At 45.1% G+C, this 22,867-nt stretch overlaps 2 protein-coding genes across 2 annotated transcripts; one reads left to right on the top strand and one right to left on the bottom strand.

Moving 5' to 3' along the window:
• Window positions 1-960: 960 nt before the first annotated feature.
• LOC136461159 (ubiquitin-conjugating enzyme E2 28-like) lies at window positions 961-5,455 on the bottom strand. Its single transcript, XM_066460577.1, has 4 exons — window positions 5,386-5,455; window positions 4,404-4,426; window positions 1,273-1,377; window positions 961-1,080 (listed from the first exon to the last, which is right to left on the bottom strand). Exons 1-4 carry the CDS (start codon window positions 5,453-5,455, stop codon window positions 961-963), a joined length of 318 nt encoding a protein of 105 aa, XP_066316674.1.
• Window positions 5,456-7,828: 2,373 nt separating this feature from the next.
• Window positions 7,829-8,545, top strand: LOC136461157 (uncharacterized). Its single transcript, XM_066460576.1, has 2 exons — window positions 7,829-7,999; window positions 8,042-8,545. Exons 1-2 carry the CDS (start codon window positions 7,829-7,831, stop codon window positions 8,543-8,545), a joined length of 675 nt encoding a protein of 224 aa, XP_066316673.1.
• Window positions 8,546-22,867: the final 14,322 nt, after the last annotated feature.

Below are 22,867 nucleotides of genomic sequence, written 5' to 3'. Positions count from 1 at the left end.
ACAACAATATAGAAAATTTCAGCACGGTAATGATGAAGATTAGTGACAGTAAATTCATCACGCCTTGAACGACCCCTCACTAGTATCTCTGCAGACATATGGGACTGGAATACTCTTTGCTGCACAAAACTGTTTTGCTTATTCAATTTAAGTCATTCCAGCCACTTTCTCTCAAGGTGTTCAATCTAGACTTCACCTCATGAATAAGTTGCATTGCAATAACAATGTTGTAAGTACTAAGGGGGTGGAGAGAATTTCTTATTTAGCCCTGATTGAAACTTGCTTTTCTTCCTTGACCCTGGAACAAATTTTCTTACCTATTTGGCCTCACTTTAACTTTTGATTTCTAATCTGGCCTTACCGTCAGCGGCGGCCTCTAACGGTATTAAGTGGTATATGAAATGACCAACTTACCCCTCAAATATTATGAGGAACCAAAGAGCATTTGTGGGGTTTGGTGCTTGATTGTTCCATGCTAATTTGCCTGCTCAAAGTTGTTTATAGTAGCGTTTACATCACAATGCCAGCAGCGGTTCCAGGGCCATGGAAAAAAGCAACACGCTTTACTTTCCACAACCATCGCCAAAAAACCACGAGCTCTGCTCGGTCTGGACTCCACCACCGCTGCCTGCCACATGCGGCCCCTGGCAAAGCCGCGCCTCCCACAGGCCACCGTCCGTGGCCCCGCCAGTGTCTCGCCGTCTGTCGCCCGCACCCTGGCAAAGCCGTGCCTGGCATCCGTGCGCCGCCACCTGCCGTGTGCCGCCCTTGGCCCCCGGGAAATCACACCTGCCGCCGCGCCTGCCTATTTTGCTTTTCCATTTATTGATTGTCATTGGCGATGTGTTCAAGAGCAGTGCATTAGATCTAGGACAGACCCACAGCTTGTGTAACGAGCAGATAACTGGGTCATCATCTTCCTAGCAGCCAGCAATGTCAGCCCATTGTATATTTCTGAGTCTAGCTCCTAGCAGTAGATTCGTACTTCACGTGGTCAATCTTGTACATGTGAGCAATCTCTGGGACCAATGGATCATCAGGGTTTGGGTCCGTTAGAAGGGAACAAATTGAGAGGAGGACCTAAAAATTGTGGGCATGTATTAGCTAAAGATGCAAACTAGAAAAGTTGACAGATAAGTGTGCAGGAGGTTGGTATGTTTTGGTTAATCTGTAGAATCTGCTAGATGATCCCAACTTCTTAAATAGGCTACACTAGAGTTATCTTGAAGTAGCTTGTAGCAATGTTACATGGAGAAGAGAATAAATACTAACCTTAGAAACTGTCAAAGCAGGGTTCCATTGTTCCTTCAAGATACCAAGACAGATGCTCCCATTGCTATTGATATTCAGATGGAAAACCTTTGTCTTGAAAGCAACCTACAAAATGTAATAAATGATGAGCACACAGACAGGTATTTCAGATTCAGTTGGATTGCTAATGCGCATGTGTAGATAGAGCTAAGTTTTGTTAAGAACAAGGTTGGTTCTCACATTAAACATGCTAAATCAAACCAGTGGTCCAGTATAGAATGGAATGGCAAAATAAAGAGCTAACAATTTCATAGAAATCATAGTATGCGTGCACAGATTATAACATGTCATGGGCAGTGTCGATATTTGTTGACAAGCAACACATAAGTGTCAAATTCAGAATTAGTTGGAGACGTTCCATGCTAGTAATTCTTCTAATTGGGATCTAGCCATCTAGGAAATAAGTGGACAACTGGTGTAACAGGAATGGGGGTCCAATAATTCATATGAACTGACGTGCATAAACAAATGGAAACTAATTGCTAGTTCTGTGTACAAGCACAACTGAAGACTGTTGTTATGTACATACATCAGCATACTAGATTTGCTAGTGTCACAGTGTAGGGGCTGATGGCTCTGGAAGCACTCAGCAGGTTTGCATGCTCAAGTACATGACTACCATGGTGCGTGAGCGCTGCACTTATCTAAACAACAACAACTTGCTTGATGCCGACAAAATTACTCAAGCCGCCTGAACAGAAAGATGAATTTCTTACTGGCAGGACGATGTAACTGCCCTGTGCGACCCTGATTGTAGCATCCGGTTTTAAGAACAAAACCAGATACACACCATATGTGAGCCTAGGAAGTCAAATCTCACATATAGCTACAAATAAGTGTAATATCAAAGGACAATACTTAAATACATAGCGTATTAGTATAAAGAGTATAACATCAGAGCATAGACAGCAGAAAGACAACTCCGATCTTCAGGCGAAGACTCTGATACCACAGGGACAACTGACTGGTTGATCACAAGCCTAACTCCTTCAGACTAGCAATCTGGTACCCATCCGGGATTTTTACCCAAATAATTGAAAAATAAAACAAGCGTAAGTACATGTCGTACTCAACAAATATAATATGGGGTTCATGAGGCTCAAAAGGCTGACACTAGTTCACTGCGATTAGCTTTTAATGAGTCATGATTTTAGCAATTGAGTAGCAACAAGTTTATCACAAGCCCATAAACACATGATCAGGTAAACATGAATAATGAATAGCATAAACAGTAATAAATAGTGAGCATCTTCATCATCCATATCATTAGTGTTCATCATCTATTCTGTAAGGGTTCCAAGGCCGCTCGTGACCGTGAGCACGGCTGATATACCAGTTTTACACTCTGTAGAGGTTGTACACTTTCACTGTGAGTCGTGATTTACCCTTTCGCCCAAGGCGGCCAACCTCTTGACCCACTACCAAGAAAGGTCGGCAAGGTTCACTATAAAGCCTTTCAAAGGTTCGTCTAATAAGTTAGGGCCACTAGGTTTCTGTGGCCTACGAATGTAGGGCTTCCCTTTCGACAGGCACAATGACGCGTAGCCTATACACTGACGGACAGAGACCGCACTATATCCAACCCGGAACACACCCCTCTTGCGCCATAAAGGTAACCACTAACAAGCTAGAAAAGGTCCTCATACTGAGCTAAAGCCAGAGCCATGTAGCCCTCATAGTTGTACTGTAAGTCCCGGATGATCACTTACAGATAAGTCCTTAGGGAGAGAAATCTAGAGCACCATAAAATAGCCCAATGCTCTAGCCCCCTTGTTCCATATTGTTAAAAACATCTTTTAGTGTTTATTGCATATTCCATTAGTCAAGTTACAAGATCATGGTTGTAGTTGAGCACTAGCATCAAACTACCCAATGCAATACCCCAAAGGTAACAAGGCACAAGTACAAAAGACTAGGATATCCTTAGTGGTAGTCAAGGTAGACATATGCAGTATGAATTAAATGATTAAAGGTGTATAGGACAATAAGGAAGATCCCATGCTATACTTGCCTTAAACACCGATCCTTTGATAAGCTTTAATCTACAACGTTCTTCTTTTTGATCACCACGTATATCTCACCGACTGGACGAAATCATAAAGCACCACATAAGCATCTATGTAATCATACACGAAGCAAACAATAGATCTAAATTAGAACAATACATCAAACATCAAATTAAGATGAAAAGTTTGTAGAATGAATCTACGTCTCGCTACGAACACACATACATGAAAAACACGCTAATTGGAGCTATGGTTGAAAAGATACAACTACCAAAAGATCTACTCATAAAACTATTAGCTTCATGTGTTTTAATTATATAAAAACATATATAAGATATTGTATAGAGATTATAATTTAAGTCAAATTTAGATTTGATTTATAAAACTAAAGTGAAACAAATCATATTCTATTTATAAAATCTAGTCGCATAATTATTAATCAAGATATGATTTAAACATGAAATTTTAGAAATAGTAATATGGTAACCACTGTTACTAACGCGTAGTTCTCGTTGCTATAAATCTAACGCAACTTGAATGGGTCAAAACGGATCTAAAACGCAAAAGATATGAAATAAACAAGATTTCCTTTATTAAAATAATAGATTAAATCTAATCACAAATTTTAAAAGTTGAAAACACATCTGACAGTAGTACGACCATGTAGGTTATGAAATTATAAACCTAACGCAAGTTGAACGGGTCAAATCGAAGTTAAAACGAAAAAGTTATGGCTAAAACAAAATTAGTGCCAAAACTGTAAATAAGGGAAAACGTATTTTGGATCTAAACCGACGAAACTACGCTTTCCAAAGAAGAAAACAGATTCTGAAAAAGTGCTATGGGCTGCGGGTTTAAAAATAGAAAACTGGAGGGGCTCTTTTAAAACAAACCAGCGACGGCGGCGACGGCAACGGCGAGAGAAAGAGGAGAAAAATATAATTTACTACACGAGGGATTTCCCAAACTAGGGGCTCTCCATATGATAGTTTTGGTGTGCTTTGCCCAAGGAGTTGGTTGATATATATAGGAAGAAAAACTCCCCACATCCACGTCAACTAGCGATATGATACTAATTGATGTTACCCTCTCCACATTTACCAATAGTCCTAAATAATCATTAAAGCCCATTAGTAAATAAATGCATGGGCCTTTAGAATTTATTAGGATTATTGCACATGGGCTTTGAGCGTTGGGAAAAATAAGAGATTTATTATTTTCGGAATTAATTAATTTCATGGGTAAAATAATTCTAGAAAAGTCCAGAATTAATATTTAAGTCACGAAAAATACTCCGAGACCTCCGAAAATTTGGGAAAATTTTTCGAAGACACTTTGGAACATGATGAACCCAAATAAAGTATTTGGAGCTCATAAAAAGATTGTTGGGAACTTGGAACATAAAGATTAAGGTGAAGGAGGTAGGAATTAAATTCCAGAAAGAAGCTGAAAAATTCATAGAGATAGATATTCGTCTTCTAAACATATAAAAAACACACATTTTGCACATAAAAACACGAGGTGCGACCGACATGAATGCAACAAACACGTTTCTACCTTATGATAAATTTTAAATTAATGAAATTTTTTATTTTCCTATATTTTCATGTGCACAAAAATTCACAAATAAATCATTTTAACTCTATTTTCAAAAGTGGCAAATTTTGGGGTGTTACACTGATGCAGGAACCTGAACATGACAAAAAATGACCAGCAGGAGGTAGGTCCCTCTCCGGATCTAATAAGCAAACCTAGGGACGGCAGGAATGAACACCCGTATGTCCAAATGAACCATATAGAGTTATAGACAAGCTACAATCCTTTTCCTAAATTACACAATTACACAAGACATGCTCGTTATCCCACCAACAACCTAGTCAGTTCAAAATTTGTGATCACTATTTACAACTATCCCCAGTGGATGTATACGCAGATCTGGCAACTATGCACGAAGAATCGCACCGCGCTGACAACCAAACGCAGGGAAGAAGTCGTCTCCCATCATGGAAAATTCAAAAAAGTAAAGTTGTAGCAGTGAAAGAGGAAGGGCGGGCGGAATCTAAATCACCTGCGCTGCATGAGGTGGGCGGATCCTTCTGTAGGTCCTTGAGCTTTTTGAGGATCCGCTTTGACCCCATGGATCCGGTCTCCTCTCTAAATCACACCTACCTCCCCGCACACGATTGCCGTTGGCCTCCATTCAGCACGAGCTGGCGCCCCCTAGCGCCCAGCATGCGCTGCTCAGGACGCCAACTAGCTCCCAGGCCGCACCGCCCCCAGGTCGTGCCACGCTGCCTTGTGCCCTGGCTGCGCCGCTCGGCCTGCCGCCCCGCCACGCGCCAAGCCACCGCTGACGCCGCTAGGGTTGAGAAGGGAGAGTGGGAGGGAGACGGGATAGATGGAGGAGATGATACGAAGGAGAGACATGCCTGACTCATTGGGCACTATGATATCCTAGGGACATTTTTGTCAGTTTAACAAAAACCTGGCAAATCAATCTTGATGAACTTGGACAGAGGTGACGATAAGGCCAGATTAGAAATCAAAAGTTCAAGTGAGGCCAAATAGATAAGAAAATTTGTTTCAGGGTCAAGAAAGAAAGGCAAGTTTCAATCAGAGCCAAATAAGAAATTTTCTCAAGGGGGTGTTTGGTACGGCTCCATTCCCATTTTTCCAGCTCCGCTTCAGCTCCGTGTTGCCAAACACCTCTAGCTCTAGGAACTCCACTCCAAGAAAAACATGGAGTTAGGGGCAAACTCTACCTTTTTTCTAGAGCAGCTCAAGGGGTACTCTAGTTTTTGAAGTTTTATACTCGCACGTGGAATTGAGAAATAATTACCCACATTACCACCCTCTAATCACCCGTTCCCATTTATTCAACTCTCGTACGAACGCCGCGTGAAAAAAGGCCGTGACTTTTTCTTCTATGCGCCGGCCTCCTACGCTGGCTGGCCCTCTCCTGCCTCGGGCGGCCAGTGGCCAGGCACCATACCGGCTGTAGTGCCTCTTGGTGGCCATGGCACTGGCAGCCAAGCCCTTGGTTGTTACGTCTAGTGCACCTGCAGGAAAAAAGGCATTGTGTTGCTGCTGATCCGAAAAAGAAGGCTAAGTCAACCACTGCACTTATTATTCAAGATGCAATCACAAAGATGTCTGATACTGCTACTTCTTTTATATTGAGTTATGGTCTTTGTTAATTTTCTATCATTTGTTTTCTATTTTCTCAAAAAAAAATATCGAGTGCAATTTCAATCAGGGGCATAATGGACCATTTGCATAAAAACAACCCATTTCTAGAGCTGGAGCTAGGCTATGTGCCAAACATACCACTTGCTCTACAAACTCCATGGTGGAGCTGCTCCATGGTAGAGTTGGTGGAGCGGAGCTAAAAAAATGAGAGCAGAGCAGTCCCAAACACCCCCTAAAAAAGAAACAGATGACAGCCAATAAGCTGTAAGTACTAGGTACTAACTTCAAGTGCAACAACAATGTTAAGACCCTTTGTTTGAAGGACATGTGAGAGCTCATTTGTGATACCAAGCAACTTTAACATAACCACCAAAATAAAAACAAACTGAAAACACTCCATTTTTTATCAAACCAGCCGCTTGATTTGGTACTCTACCATCTTCATGGACTATACGCGACATCTCTATCGCACATTTGATACAAACAAATCAAAGTAGTATGATGTGATTGTTAGATAATCTACTGCTTCCTTATATGAACACACAACAAGGGAAGGCGCCGCCGAAAAGGCTCCCTGCTGTGGTACTATAGCCACTGTAGAAGGCAGACGCCGAACGGCTCACCTGCCTCACTGTAGCCACAGCAGGGACAGCGTAGAAGTCAGTCCTGTTGTGTTATCTAGTTATTGTAGCACATGACAGTTGTATTAGGACTAGATAAATAGAGTTGTATAAATAGTTTGCCACTGTAACTCAGTAAAGAGAGTTCAGATTTGCCATCTCTTAAACAAGACTCCAGCCAACGCTAGTGCTTGTACTGTGTGTGTATGATCTGTTCTTCCTGTCTTCTTCTATCTCTGACCATAGAGTGTGGTCGAACAATGTTTGTCGAGCTCGGCAAGACTGGTGAGTGGTCGACTCACCTGAGTCGGTGATCCTGTGGGCTAACAAGTGATATCAGAGCCATACAAGTGCCGTCGCTGGACTAACCGCTCGCAATGACGGACGGTTCAAAGATGGGTGACAACAGTGGCACTGCTGTGGCTGCCTAGCCACGACAGGAGGTCGTTGTTCGCACGGTGCGGGAGGTCAGCGACACTAGTTGGCCGATGCTGACTCACATCAACTATGGAGAGTGGTCGGTGACCATGAAGCTCAAGCTTAGAGCCCAACGTCTCTAGAATGCTATTGATAAGGGCACTGACAATGAGGAAGATGACATGTTAGCGTTGGAGGCTATCCTCGCTGCTGTACCGGCAGAGTATAGGGAGCCGTTGGGGATAAAAAGCTCTGCTAAGGAGGCGTGGGAGGCTATTTGCGGCGATGCGCATCAGTTTTGACCGCGCAAAGAAGGCGACGGCCCAGCTTCTAAAGCAGGAGTACGCCAACCTCAAGTTCAAGGATGGTGAAATGGTGGAGGACTTCTCCCTCCGCCTGCATACGTTGATTAGCAAGCTGAAGAGCCACGACGTCACCATCAACGAAGAGGATGCGGTCTCCAAGTACCTCCACTCTGTGCTGGCAAAATACATCTAGATCGCTCTCTCCATAGAGACGATGCTGGACTTATCCACCCTCACCATCGAGGATGTGACAGGCTGTCTATGGGTGGTGGACGAGCGCCTAGAGCAAGCGACAACAATGAAGGACAACGAGTGCCCAAATCACAAGCAGGAGAAGAAGGCTAAGGCTCATCTAGCGCAAGCTAATGATGATGATGAGGCCATTATCTTGATGGCGATGTTCTATGCACTGCACGACATTGAAGCCGAGGAGAAGGTAGAGGTGACGACGGTGGAAGGACCTGGGAAGGCCCTAAAAGCTGTCAACCTCGACAAACTGCGCGCCCAAGTCCACCTCGGACGTGTGGGCAGTGAGCAGGAGCAGCGGTGGTACCTGGACTCTAGTGCCAGCAACCACATGATAGGCTCCAAGGTAGCCTTCTCTGAGCTCGACGATGATGTTACTAGTACGGTGAAGTTTGGTGACAGCTCAAGGGTGGCTATCCGAGGGCACGACATCATCATCTTTAGGTGTTAGAACAGGGAGCACCGCGCGCTAATGGATGTATATTATATCCCATAGCTGCGTTCTAGCATCATCAACATTGGTCAGCTAGATGAGCGCGGTAGTGAGGTACTGATCAAGGACGGAGTCCCTAGGATCAGGGATCGGGAACAACTTCTTGCCAAGGTGAGGAGGTCCCTGAATCGATTGTACCTACTCGACCTAAAGGTAGAGCAGTCGGTGTGCCTGACGACAAGGCACACCGAGGAATCGTGGCTGTGGCATGCCTGGTTCGGACATCTCAGCTTCGACGCACTTGGTCGGCTAGAGAAGATGTTCCGAGGGCTACCCCACATCGAGCACGGAGGCGAGCTATGTGATAGCTGCCCGGCCGGGAAGTAGAGGAGGCTATCATTCCCAAAGGTGGCCAAGTATCACATGGAGGATGCTCTCGAGATCATCCACGGTGACCTCCGCAGGCCGATGAAAGCTCTAGTTTGGTTTTGGTGAATTGATGAAACCCTAAGTGCTAATCTAGTTTATCAAGTGATCATAAGATATGTAGCACATTCCAAGTGGTGAAGCAAATGAAGATCATGACATGATGATGGTGATGCCATGGTGATGATCAAGTACTTGGACTTAAAAAGAAGAAAGAGAAAAACAAAAGGCTCAAGGTAAAGGTATAAGTGATAGGAGCCATTTTGTTTCGGTGATCAAGACACTTAGCGAGTATGATCACATTTATATTTGATAGCCTACTATTAAGAGGGGTGAAACTCGTATCAAAATACAGTTATCAAAGTGCCACTAGATGCTCTAACTCATTGCATATGCATTTAGGATCTAGTGAAGTGCTAACACCCTTGAAAACATTTTGTGAAAAATATACTAACACATGTGTACAAGGTGTTACACTTGGTGGTTGACACATTTAAGCAAGGGTAAGAAACTTCACCGACGGAGTGCGGACAGTCCGACGGTGCCATCGGCGCCCTATACAAAAAGACAGGGTTTCACAGAGTGCATCGGACGCTAGTCTCAACTAGACCAGAGCGTCCGATCAATGGAAGCTGTGAAGATGTTGGCATCGATCTTCGAACGGACACTAGGTCACTTTATGATCGAACACTGGCAGGGTGCGTCCGGTCCTGCTGACGTGGTAGCGCACAGAGGAGACAGTGAGTGACCGTATGCTGGGTGAGTCCGGTTGAGCATGACCAGACGTGTTCGGTCGTGAGTGGAGGCTTACTGGAAATGACCGGACGCTGTGGTCTTGTGTCCAGTCATGATCAAACTAACACGTTTGATTGTAGCTGGAACCTTACTAGAAGTGACCAGATGCTGGGGTCCTACGTCCGGTCGTGGCACTATGCTACGTCCGGTCATCACTTGACCGTTGGGATCGGGCGCTCAGTATTTGAAGAGAGGTATGACGTGGCAGCCATCCGTTGACCAGACGCTGGAAGGGTGCGTCCGGTCGATCTGACCGGAGCGTTCGGTCACCCTGAGTTGTGCCTAGTGAAGGGGTACAACGGCTCTATTTCATGAAGGCTTCTATTTAAGCCCGTGGTCGGATCTAGCTCACACTCTTGACCATTTGCATTGACATAACAACCTTGTGAGCTTAACTAAAGCCCTTCCACTCATCTCCATTATAGATTCATCATCTTTGTGAGATTGAGAGTGAATCCAAGTGCATTGCTTGAGTGTTTGCATCTAGAGGCACTTGGTGTTCGTGTTTCGCTGTAGGATTTGCTTGTTACTCTTGGTGGTTGCCACCACCTAGATGGCTTGGAGTAGCGAGGATCATCGAGCGGAGGTTGGTGATTGTCTCTGGCTCCAATCGTGGTGATTGTGAGGGGTTCTTGACCTTTGCCCGGTGGAGAGTCAAAAGATACTCTAGTGAATTGTTCATGGCTTGTGTGATCCTCATCTTGTGTTGGTTGTGCGGCCCCCTATTAAGGGTTTGGCGTGTGATGCCAATTAGCGCGTGAACCTCCAAGTGAATGAATCACCACAACGAGGACTAGCTTGCCAGCAAGCAAGTGAATCTCGATAAAAAATCATTGTGTCATCATTTGATTCCGAGGTGATTGATCTTCATTGGTTTTCATTCTTGTGATTGATTGGTTCACTCCTTGACACGGCGGTATAACTATCTTGCTCTCTCTCTTTACAATACCGCAAACTAATTGTTAAGTTCTTTAGTGTAGCTAGTTATGAGAGCTTGTTAGTTTGGTTAGTGTGGCTCTTTAGTTAGCATTTGAGAGCGCACTAACTTAGTGTAGTGACATAGCTATTTTGTGGATAGAAACCATATAAACTAGAATTGTGGTAGGTGGATTGTAATTTTAGTAGGCTAGCGCAACACTTGCTTCACCTCATAATTGTCTAACTGGTTTGCTAAGTGTTGTTGTAGAAATTTTAAATAGGCTATTCACCCCCTCTAGCCATTAGGACCTTTCAGCCGATCACGCCAGCCACAAACGGTGGTCAGCGGTACTTCCTCCTGATCATGGATGATTGCAGTCGCTACATATGGCTGCAACTCCTGACGAGCAAGGATGAAGCGGCGGCGGCGATCAAAAGGTTCAAGATGCACGCGAAGGTCGAGAGCGGCAAGAAGCTCCGTGTGCTGAGGACTGATCGCAGCGACGAATTCACTTCGGTGGAGTTCATTGCATACTGCATGGATCAGGGTGTGATGCACCATCACACCGCGCCGTACTCACCACAACTGAATGGCATGGTGGAGAGGCAGAACCAGACGGTGGTCGGCATGGCTCGATCTATGATGAAGGCCAAAGGCATGCCGACAAGGTTCTGGGGTGAGACAGTGACCATGGCAGTGTTCATCCTCAACCGTGCTCCAACCAAGGCCCTGATGGGCAAGACACCTTTTGAAGCTTGGTATGGGCGCAAGTCGAGCATGTCCTTCCTTCAGACATTCGGCTGTATCGGCCACATCAGGAAGACGAAGCCGATCCTCACCAAGCTGAAGGACAGGAGCACACCAATGGTGTTCCTGGGCTACGCAGAGGGTACCAAGGCGTACTGGCTCTACAACCCACACAGAGACAAAGTGCTTGTCTCGCGCGACGTTGTGTTCGACGAGAAGGCGACATGGGACTAGAACAGTCTGAGCACGGGGGAAGCTGGCGGCTTCACCAGCATCTTTGTCATCGAGCACTTGATCATCCATGGTGGTGGAGACGCTGGGGAAGAGGTGTCGAGCACTCTGAGAGGGGTGCCGAGCACTCCAGCAACAGAGCCGAGCACTCCCAGGGCGGTGCCGAGCACTTCGGGAGGGATGCCGAGCACTCTAGGAGGGGTGCCGAGCACTCCTAGAGGGATGCCGAGGACATCAGAAGTGGTGCCGAGAGGTTATGTAGTGGTGGCGACCACTCCAGGATGGGTGCCGAGCACTCCCGTAGCAGAGCCAAGAGGTCTTGCAGTGGTGCCGACCACTCCAAGACTGAGGCTTGTCACTCCTATAGTGGTGCCAAACACTGTAGGAGTTATGATGAGCTGTCCAGGAGTTGTGTCGAGCACTACAACCAGGGTGCCAAGCACTCCAGGTGCTGTGCTGAGCACTCCGGAGGAACAGGGAACTCCATCGATGCCAATCGGGTTCGCCTCACCTCCAAGTGACATCACTGAGTTTATGAATGCCTTCCACGAAGGTGAGGAGGTGTGGATCCACAGGCTGGATGACATCATCGATGGCACAGGGCCCTCAGGCCTGGCTAGTCGGCTGCTCAATGACTAAGAGTTGTGGCTCGTTAGTGTAGAGAAACCACCCACGTTAGCGCTGGCGAAGCGCGATGGAAACTGGCGACGGGCGATGCTGGAGGAGATGAAGGCGATCAAGGAAAATAAGACATGAGAGCTCGTCGATCCATCTCTAGGATGCTGTCCGATTAGCCTGAAGTGGGTGTACAAGGTCAAGCGGGATGAGCTTGGTGCCATTGTCAAGCACAAGGCGCGCCTCGTCACCTGAGGCTTTGTTTAGCGCGAGGGCATCGACTTCGAGGAAGTCTTTGCGGCAATAGCGCGCATGGAGTCTGTTCATTTGCTCTAGCCTTGGCAGCAGCAAAGGACTGGCGCGTCCATCACTTAGACGTTAAATCGGCCTTCCTCAACGGTGAGCTAGCGGAGACGGTCTTCATCAGACAACCTCTAGGTTTCGTCGTCAAGGGAGCAGAGCACAGGGTGCTCCAACTGCACAAAGCGCTCTACGGGCTACGACAGGCTCCACGAGCATGGAACGCCAAGCTTGCCGCCACACTAGGCGAGCTTGGGGTCCAACGGTGCACAACTAAGCACGCGCTCTACATGCGGCGACGAGGGAAGGAGGAGCTGGACGACTTGATAGTCACCGACGCGTGTACGGAGGACATCGGTAGCTTTAAGCGTGAGATGACGGCTCGTTTTCGAATGAGCGATCTCGGGGCACTCTCCTACTACCTCGGCATCAAGGTGAGACAGGGGAAGGAGTAACTCATGCTCGATCAGAGCATGTATGCCTCGAAGCTGTTGGAGCGGAGCGGCATGGCTGATTGCAAGCCATGCGTGACTCCGATGGAGGAGCGGCTGAAGCTGACGAAGGCCAGCACCGCAGCAAAGGTGGATGCAACACTCTACTGGAGCATCATCAGTGGTCTACGCTACCTAGTCCACACGAGGCCAGACATTACGTTCACCGTGGGCTACGTCAGTCGCTTTATGGAGGATCCCAGAGAGGATCACTGGGCTGTGGTGAAGCGGCTACTGCGCTACGTCAAAAGGACGGTGGATCAAGGGATCTTCCCCAAGACCGACAGGAGTAGGCTGCAGCTCACTGTGTTTAGCGATGCAGACATGGCGGGTGACATCGATGGACAACGAAGCACCTCTGACGTGCTCGTTCCTTGGGTCGGCTCCAATTTCATGGCTATCGCTGAAACAGAAGGTGGTGGCGTTGTCTACGTGCGAGGCAGAGTACGTAGCGGTGGCCACAACGACATGCCAAGTTGTGTGGCTACGCCGGTTTCTGGGCGAGCTGACCAGTGTGGAAGCTCACCCACCAGCACTGATGATGGACAACCAGCCCGCCATTGTCCTCACGAAGAATCCGGTTCTCCACGACCGGAGCAAGCACATCAACGTGAAGTTCCACTTCCTTAGGGACTATGTCGATGAAGGGCAGATCATCATCGAGTTCATCAAAACTAGTGGCAACTCACGGACGTCCTCACCAAGCCGCTCGGACGTCTTCGACTCACAGAGCTGAAGAAGATGATCGACATGGAGGGGGTACAAGGGATAGCAGTAGGATTAGGGGAAAATTATTAGATAATCTACTGCTTCCTTGTGTGAACATACAGCAAGGGAAGGCGACGTAAAAAAGGCTCCCTATTGTGGTATTGTAGCCGCTGTAGAAGGCAGGTACCGAACGGCTCACCTGCCTCACTGTAGCCACAGCAGGGACATGCGCAGAAGTCAGTCCTACTATGTTATCTAGTCACTGTAGTAGCATGGCAGCTATACTATGACTAGATGGATAAAGTTGTATAAATAGTTTACCACTGCAACTCAGTAAAGAGAGTTCAGATTTACCATCTTCTATACAGGGCTTCAGTCAACGCTGGTGCTTGTACTGTGTGTGTATGCTCTGTTCTCCCTCTCTTCTTCTACCTCTAACCATAGAGTGCGGTCGGATAACGTCTGTCGAGCTCGGCCGTGGTCGGCAAGACTGGTGAGTGATCGACTCACCTGAGCCGGTGATCCTGTGGGCTAACAGTGATGCCCATCTTGTATTACCAGGTCTAGTATATATCTAGGGGTCTAATTATAAATGTATTGATGGCCTTGTCGCTATATATATGAAAGTTTAGGGAGCTTTACAAACTGCAACATACATTTATTAGGCTTGAAACTTTGGTGATTCTATATTCTATACCTTATTTTGCTGTAGATTATTTTTTGTGTATGTTATTCACCATATATGATAAGATTTATTGCGAATTATGTGCTTTCGATTTATAGTTACTTTCAATCATGGGCACTTCTCTTAATGAATTTTTGATCTATGCGAAGGATCTTGAATCCTTCAGCCTGTTCGTTTCGGCTTATACGATCGTGGATCGTAAGCTGTATTTTTCTCTCACATCAAACCAGCCAGCAGTACTCCTGGCTTATAATTCACGATCGTTTCAGCCGAAACGAACATGCTACTTCTTGCTAACCATGAAACCCTCAACTACCTCTGACAATAGGCTTCATGCAGCAAAATGCCAACGGAGATTCAAGGATGACGATGACATTGTTTCTGAACAGCGGAGAACAAATAAGGTGAGCCTATGTTCTTCATTAAATGTTGATGCCATAATTAAAACTATGTCACATAGCAAAAATTTAGTAAGCAATGCAAAGCTTTCCTGCTTTTTCCTCTTAATGAGCAAAGAATCTTGATACATAAATTGAGATGATAATTACACATAGATCCTTTCATGCATCAGCATTTTTCTGAGTTGCTTAGCACCTATCAAAATGTTGATTAAGTAGTTATTTGACCTTTATAGATGAGCAAATGCAAGCAAACTCATTTGAACTCTATAAAAGGAAATTTGAGTTTATGATCAACACAGTGTCGTTCTTGTGGCTCATAATAATTTTTTTCCAGCACAGTAAAGTCGAATTTCATTATGATATTATCTATTCTCTCGTTACCCTTAGTTCGCACAGTAATATCTATGAGAGAGACTATTCTTTGTTGCAAGATAGATTAATGTTCATGTATACTCTACTACTCTAGTAACATCTGTGTGTTTCATATGTGATAAAGGACTGGGACACCTAAGATATATGCAGGTTGAATTCTTTAGTATCTAGGAATGTTTGAGAAGGTTTAAGGTTATATAAAATCAAATGAATTTCTGCAGGTACAAGCTAAGTCAGAAGCTCTAATGATAATTGAAACAAATGTGGTGGCCCGTGTCGCTTTGCCACTTCATATCTTGGGAATTGATCTTCTTGGGGAAATATTCGGATGGCTATCCCCAGAAGATCTTGCACGGGCTTGTTCAGCTTCTAAGTATCTACTAGCCATTGCAAAGATGCCTTTCTTCGCCGCCAACTCAGGACACAACATAGCTCCAGGCAAAGAACTGGCCTTCCCTCCGCCGCCAACTCTGGACACAACATAGCTCCATGCAAAGAACTGGCCCTTCTTGGGTGTTGTCGCACAAAGGGGAGCCCAAATTTAGCTCTGGTCCCCACATCTCAGGAATCCCTTTGAAAAGAGCGGTAGTGGCACTTGCTGACTTTCTGCTAACAGAGAGCAGCAGAAGAATCAACTTTACATTGAGGGACTAAAGGGTTGGGAGATTGCTGATTACCACATGCCATCGAGGCACATAGTTCTTGGTGTGCAGCCCTTTTGAAGAACATCGCTATAATTGGTTACCCATGTGCCCTGTTCTTACACCAGATGGGAAGGACCTTATATGTGCAGCATTTGTTCCTGATGATGCAACACGTGACTATACTGTCATTGTTGTAGCAGTTAAGGTTTCAAATAGATCAGTTGCTTGCCTGAAGAGGTTTGTTTCAAAAGGTGATGAATGGTCTTGCTCACTGGTTGAGTGTGCTTTCCAGTTTCTTGCAAGATCAAAGCTTCTCACTATAACGGTTTTCTCAAGTTGACACCTAAATATCTTGAATCCTACAGTTGGAATGATCAGTATCAATATTCAGAACCTAATGATGAGTAAGTTCATATCATAAGTTGTCTTTTCTGAGCCATGGAATGAGTGCTTGTTGATCTCATTATACTATTCTTTTGTGTTAGATATGTATATATCTAGGGGTCTAATTTTAAATGAATTGATGGCCTTGTCGCTATATATATATGAAAGTCACAAGGCCATTAGTACATTTACAATTAGACCCCTCGATATATACATATTTAACATCTTGTCTAAGCAGGAATTATTCCATTACCATTGCAAGATGCCTTGGACTCTATTCCACGAGGACACCAAATCATTTGCCGGAATAGAGAGGGTTCCTTATGCCTGGTTAGCTCGAGTGGTAGCAGACATCCCTGGAAGAGGCAAGAAGACCTTATTATCCATATCTGTCTTTGATCGAACATCTGAGCAGTGGACTCGTACACATGAGTGGCCTGCCCCCAAGAGCATCCCTTGCTTAAACTTGGTGGGGGTTCACAGAAGGCCATGGTACCGTAATTGTGGGTATGAGATGGGATGCACTATATGTGCTGAACATCGATGATGGCAGCTTTTCACAGGAGATGCGCGAAACTGGAGCGGGAAATGAAGTGCTGACATATGAAATAGAGTATCCATCGACAAGTTGGTGGGCATTCACTAAGTAGATGTAGATGAAAATGCGAGAGGAAACTGGTTGTTGTCTTTGGAATTTGGGCGAGGTGGTCTAAGCATACTAGTCATTCACTGTCTCTTCTCATTCTGAGCTCAAATTACTTTGTAACATTTTTAAAGTTGGATCTTGTTATGAAGATTCTTGCATGGGGTGAATATGTAATATAAAGAATGTTAATTCGGTGTCCTGCTGATATCATTTGCTCTCTTTGTGGTTTTTATAAAATGTTGCTCACTTCTTCATCCTTACCCTCATATTTGCATGGAGATGATCAATGGCTTGAGGTGTTTCTTGTATATCTACTTTCCACAACGTTCTTGTATATCTACTAGAAATTATTTTTAAATCCGTTGAGTTTTAAATCTGTTTCCTTTCTGACCAAAGACGCCATAGAATTTGCTTGAATTTGCTTTGTCTATGGTGTTCGCACATGAATCCGAGTAGGACTTTCCTGGCGCGGCCGGTTAGAAGATCCGCAACAGGATAGACACACATGAATCTGAGTAGAACTTTCCCGGCGCGGTTGGTAAGAAGATCCGCAACAAAGATAGACATGTCTCTGAGTAGAACTTTCCCGGTGTGGTCGGTCAGAAGATCCGCAACGTACCAAATATATCAATCCTTTTGTATCCTAGACACTACCAGCAGTCTGCCTGTCAAGTTTTCAGCGTTTAACATCAAGGAAGTTCTTTGCACTCACATGCAAACTTTGTATTTTCAGTAACTTCTTCAATTTCGTTGTTCTAGTTTATCAATCAAATTTTCAATCGGTGCATTCAGTTCATTTCCAACAACCTTTCTGCTTCATGAATCGAATCCTCCAGCCTGCAGGGTTGCAGCAGTAATCATCACAGTTCACAGCGCAAGCGAAAAGCGTAGGATGGCCGCACTTGGCTGCATGATCTGTTCTAGTGTAGTGGTCCTGGTTCAAAATGGAAAACACGCGCGCGCATATATTTTGGCAACAAAGTGTAAATCGTCATGGGATTTCGGTTGTCGTGACACGCTTGGACTGGAAACTTGAAACAAGTAGACTGCCAGCCAGTTTTTGCTCGCCCTTGGATTGGCCCCAAGATTAGTGCCGATGAGGTTGTCATCCTCTTCTCTCCATGACTCCATCGATCGATGCCAAGTTGAGCGTGAACTGCGCTGGCTGACGAGGCAAAGGGAAGCACCCAGATCTTTTCTTTTGCTTTTTTGAAACGAAAAGAGACGCACCCAGATCATTAAACTCAAGCAAGTCAGCAATCCGCTGCATGCGTGATCGGCCATTCGGCCGGCGGTTAACCGATGCATCCACCCCCAGATTGCTTGATACCTTGACCCAAGCCTTCCAGGGTTTCACCGACGCCTGGTCACCGCCGATCCCAAAAAGACGTCATCTTTTTCCGAGAAAATTGAATATTTGACACCTAATCTGTGCGCCCGTGAACATTTGATATTCAATTCGCACGTCGTTGAAAATTTAACACTCTGTATGCGAATTCGTTGAAAGCGGGTGTTTTCTCATTCTTTTCTCCATTCAATATTTTTTTTCTATTTTCTTTTGGCTTTCAAGGCAAGGTTGAATGACTAAAGTACCCTCGACCTTTATCCATCCATTTCTTCTGAGAACGAACGCATCTCGTACTCTGTTTTCTTCGACTGGGTGCCGCAGCCGCTGGGTCCCGTACTCTCCATCCCTTGCCTGCCGCCGCTGGGTGCAAGAGGCACTGCCGCTGGCTGGGCGTGCACTGGGCCGGTCGCGGGGTGCTGGGCATGGGCCATGCGTTCACGGGGCCGGTCACCGGTGCTAGACGAGCGGCCATGTGTGCGCGCGCCCGATCGCCGGTGTTGGGCGCCGGCTCTAGGGCAGTGCCACCGCAGGCAGGAGCAGAACCACTGCAGCTCGTCGTCGGCGTGCGACGCGCACCGCTCCAGCAGCACCCCGCACTTCAGCCGTTGAGGAGACCGAGTACAGAAGTTCAAGATGTGATTTTTTTTTGTCTGAACCTGTTGGTGGCAAGTGACAAAGGAGATGAACAATTCTTTTGTGCAGTGCTGTGAATTGTGCATCGGTGCAATTTGTGAATGATGTATATGAAACCGATTTATGAACAATTCTTTTGTGCAGTGCTGTGAATTGTGCATCGGTGCAATTTGTGAATGATGTATATGAAGCCGATTTGTTCAATCACTTGTAACTGAGTAATCCTGTAATGCAAGAAATTGAAGTAATGGAACTTGTTTCTTGTCAATTTTGAGATATGTTCAGGTGGTCTAAAATTCCAGCAACGTATACCATTGACATATGTCATGAAAAAACAAATGAAGTAGTCATGACAAGCAAATTTGACCATACAGCCACAGTACCACGTACATTACAAGGTTTCTTAGGAATTTAAGAGGTCCACAATTTAACATAGGTAGAGGTATCATCTAGGTGCACATGTCCCTGGGAATTTAGAATTACAAAAGATATGACAATATTCTTGGATTGTCTCATGCGGCATAAATTTTCCCCTTCCTTAGAGTCAGCTTTTTGTTGATAGCTCTCTTTGTTGGAGACTTCATTGGCCTAGTTGGGGTAGTCATAGGATCTGTTGCTCCACCAATTTGATTGAAAAAACATAAAGTCTTAGGCAAGATGAATGAGCTGCAAAATTTGTCCTTCATTTGAACAAGGATTTTTACCTTCTTGTAACAGGTCCTGGGTTAATATTGACGTGACTTGTCTCTCCCATATTCTCCATGGTTAATTGCAGTTGGCTAAAAAAGAGTAAATGTTCAGTTTGAAAACAGAAAGAATAAAAATATACAGATTCAACTATTGTACCTTCTTGTAACTGGCATAGGAGTTGAACTTTCCTGCGTTTCAACCTTTTGCCTTTTAGGTGTACCAGTAGTTGCATCTCTTTTGTTGGAGGCAACTGGATTACAAGGCCTTCCTTGCTTGGCACGACTCTTCCTGTAAAATTAAAAGGGTTGAGATTAAGAAATCTATTTCACTCAAATAGCAGAAAAATAGATTTTTGTATCTCTTTTTAGTTCCAGTAAGCGGGCACTTTGGGGATCCAGTTCTATGCCTATAAGCAAAGCAAGTCTTGCATTGTACCTGCCACTTGCCTTTGGTCTTTTTCTTGTTTCCCTTATCTTCCATGCAGCCAGGAATTCTAAGCTTCCTTGGTCTCCCTACTGGCAATTTAGATAGAGGTGGCAGCACCCTAAAACCAAGATTCACTTTTGCCCACTGAGTTTTGTCCGGCAATGGTTTAACGACACTCCCATTGGAGGGTTTTCCTTGTCATAAAAAATAGAATCTTCACTAGGAATACAATCATCAACTGCAACTCAGCACCCTCTAGGTCCATAGGCCCAGCATTAGTTTCATTCTCATTTTCAGCATTAAAGCTAGCTTTCTTTGCTCTCTCATCCTCTGCTCTAAGACCAAAAAAATTCATATATTGCATCTTCACTCATCAAATGGACTGCGCTACCAATCTGATCTTCTGTAAGTGGAATTATCTCTAAATTATCCCAATCAATTCCATGTTCAGCAGCAGGCTCAAAGCTTGATTGCATTGGTGCACTATTATTATCATTATCCACATTGCTCAAGATTTCTGTTGCTTCTGAAACAACTGAGGTTGCAACCAATTCTACAGGTTTCTCTTCCACATCAACATATAGAAACATCTTATCGATCAGTCTTTCAGAGAAGGCAACAGCCAAATCTTTATCATCCACTATTTTCCTTTCCCCACCTTTGCTCATATCAAATTCAGATACTACAGGATGTTAGTTGCTTCCGCACTTGGCCCTAATTGTCATGTCATTTTCTAAGTTCTGCAAATTATAATAGCGATAGTCCACCACCCATTCATCATATTTACGCCGAACATCAACTGAGTTAGCATTATCTAGTTTTGCTGTGAAAGGTGAAACCTGAACACATAGTTTAATTGCCCCATGTGGATCGACCCTACCTGAGTTGAAAAAGAGAGAGAACATAACCATGAGCATCAGCCATGCTTCTCCCCCAAATCCAAAAAAGCAACCTTGGAGAGGACAGGGGAGGGATAAGGATCTGCGTTGGGGGACCTCGAAGGGGATCATAGCCGACCTGATCCGGCCACCCAAAGCTTCTCCCGCAGTCCGAGGACCAAACCCTAGCAGCTTCTGTTCACTCGTGAGAGAGAGGAGGCAATGAGAGAGAGAGAGAGGGGGGGGGGGGGGGGGGGGGGGGGGGGGGGGGGGGGCGGGCGAGAAGGAATGCAATACTTCTCGTCCAGCTGATACGTTCAATTCAATTTTCTCTTTTTCCTGTAAGCCACGAGCCAACTATTGTACCTCTTAGTGTAACTGCATAGGAGTTGAACTTTCCTGCGGTTTCAACCTTATTGCCTTTTAGGTGTACCAGTAGTGTGCATCTCTTTTGTGGAGGCAACTGGATTACAAGGCCTTCCTTGCTTGGACACGACTCTTCCTGTAAAATTAAAAGGGTTGAGATTAAGAAATTCTATTTCACTCAAATAGCAGAAAATAGCATTTTGTCATCTCTTTTTTAGTTCCAGTAAGCGGGACTTTGGGGATCCAGTTTCTATGCCTATAGCAAAGCAAAGTTCTTTGAATTGTACCTGCCCACTTCCTTTGGTCTTTTTCTTGTTTCCCTTATCTTCATGCGCCAGGATTCTACGATTACTTGGTCTCCCTACTGGCAATTTAGATAGAGGTGCAGCACCACTAAAACCAAGATTCACTTTTGCCCACTGAGAGGTCGGACTACCAATGAGAATGGTTTAAAGAAATAGACAAGGGGCACGGCGGGCGGAACCCTTTTTTCTCTCCCTCTACACACCCCTTGCTGCCCTTCTGTCCTCTTTCCCTTGTCATAAAAAATCGAATCTCACAGGAATACAATCATCAACAGGCAACTCAGCACCCTCTAGGTCCATAGGCCCAGCATTAGTTTCATTCTCATTTTCAGCATCAAAGCTAGCTTTCTTTGCTCTCTCATTCCTCTCCTCTAAGACCAAGAAATTCATACATTGCATCTTCACTCATCAAAGGGACTGCGCTACCAATCTGATCTTCTGTAAGTGGAATTATCTCTAAATTATCCCAATCAATTCCATGTTCAGCAGCAGGCTCAAAGCTTGATTGCACTTGTGCACTATTATTATCATTATCCACATTGCTCAAGATTTCTGTTGCTTCTGAAACAATTGATGCTACAACCAATTCTACAGGTTTCTCTTCCACATCAACATATAGAAACATCTTCTTATCGATCAGTCTTTCGGAGAAGGCAACAGCCAAATCTTTATCATCCACTATTTTCCTTTCCCCACCTTTGCTCATATCAAATTCAGATATTACAGGAATGCTGGTTGCTTCCCCACTTGGCCCTAATTGTCAGGTTCTTTTCTAAGTTCTGCAAATTATAATAGCGATAGTCCACCACCCATTCATCATATTTGCGCTGAACATCAACTGAGTCAGCATTATCTAGTTTTGCTGTGAAAGGTGAAAACCTGAACACATAGTTTAATTGCCCCATCCGGATCGACCCTACTGAGTTGAAAAAGAGAGAGAACATAACCATGAGCATCAGCCATGCTTCTCCCTCAAATCCAAAAAAACGACCTTAGAGAGGACAGGGGAGGGATAGGGATCTGCGTTCTTACCCTGGGGGGACCTCGAAGGGGATCATAGCCGACCTGATCCGGCCACCCAAAGCTCCTCCTGCAGTCCGAGGACCAAACCCTAGCAACTTCTGTTCACTCGTGAGAGAGAGGAGGCAATGAGAGAAAGAGAGAAACAGGAGAGAGAGAGAGGGGGGAAGGAATGCAATGCTTCTCATCCAGCCGATACGTTTCTAAAGAGATAAGACTAATGGGTCCTTTGGGCATTTAGTCTTGCATTGGAAGAAACAAAAATGTTGAATGAAAAAAAAGAAGAAGAAAACACCTGCTTTCCATGAAT

Source organism: Miscanthus floridulus, chromosome 6 (genome assembly GCF_019320115.1).
Source record: "Miscanthus floridulus cultivar M001 chromosome 6, ASM1932011v1, whole genome shotgun sequence".
Classification (NCBI taxonomy): Eukaryota; Viridiplantae; Streptophyta; class Magnoliopsida; order Poales; family Poaceae; genus Miscanthus; species Miscanthus floridulus.
Note: the sequence above shows the minus strand (reverse complement) of the source record. Positions and strands in the feature narration are given on the sequence as shown.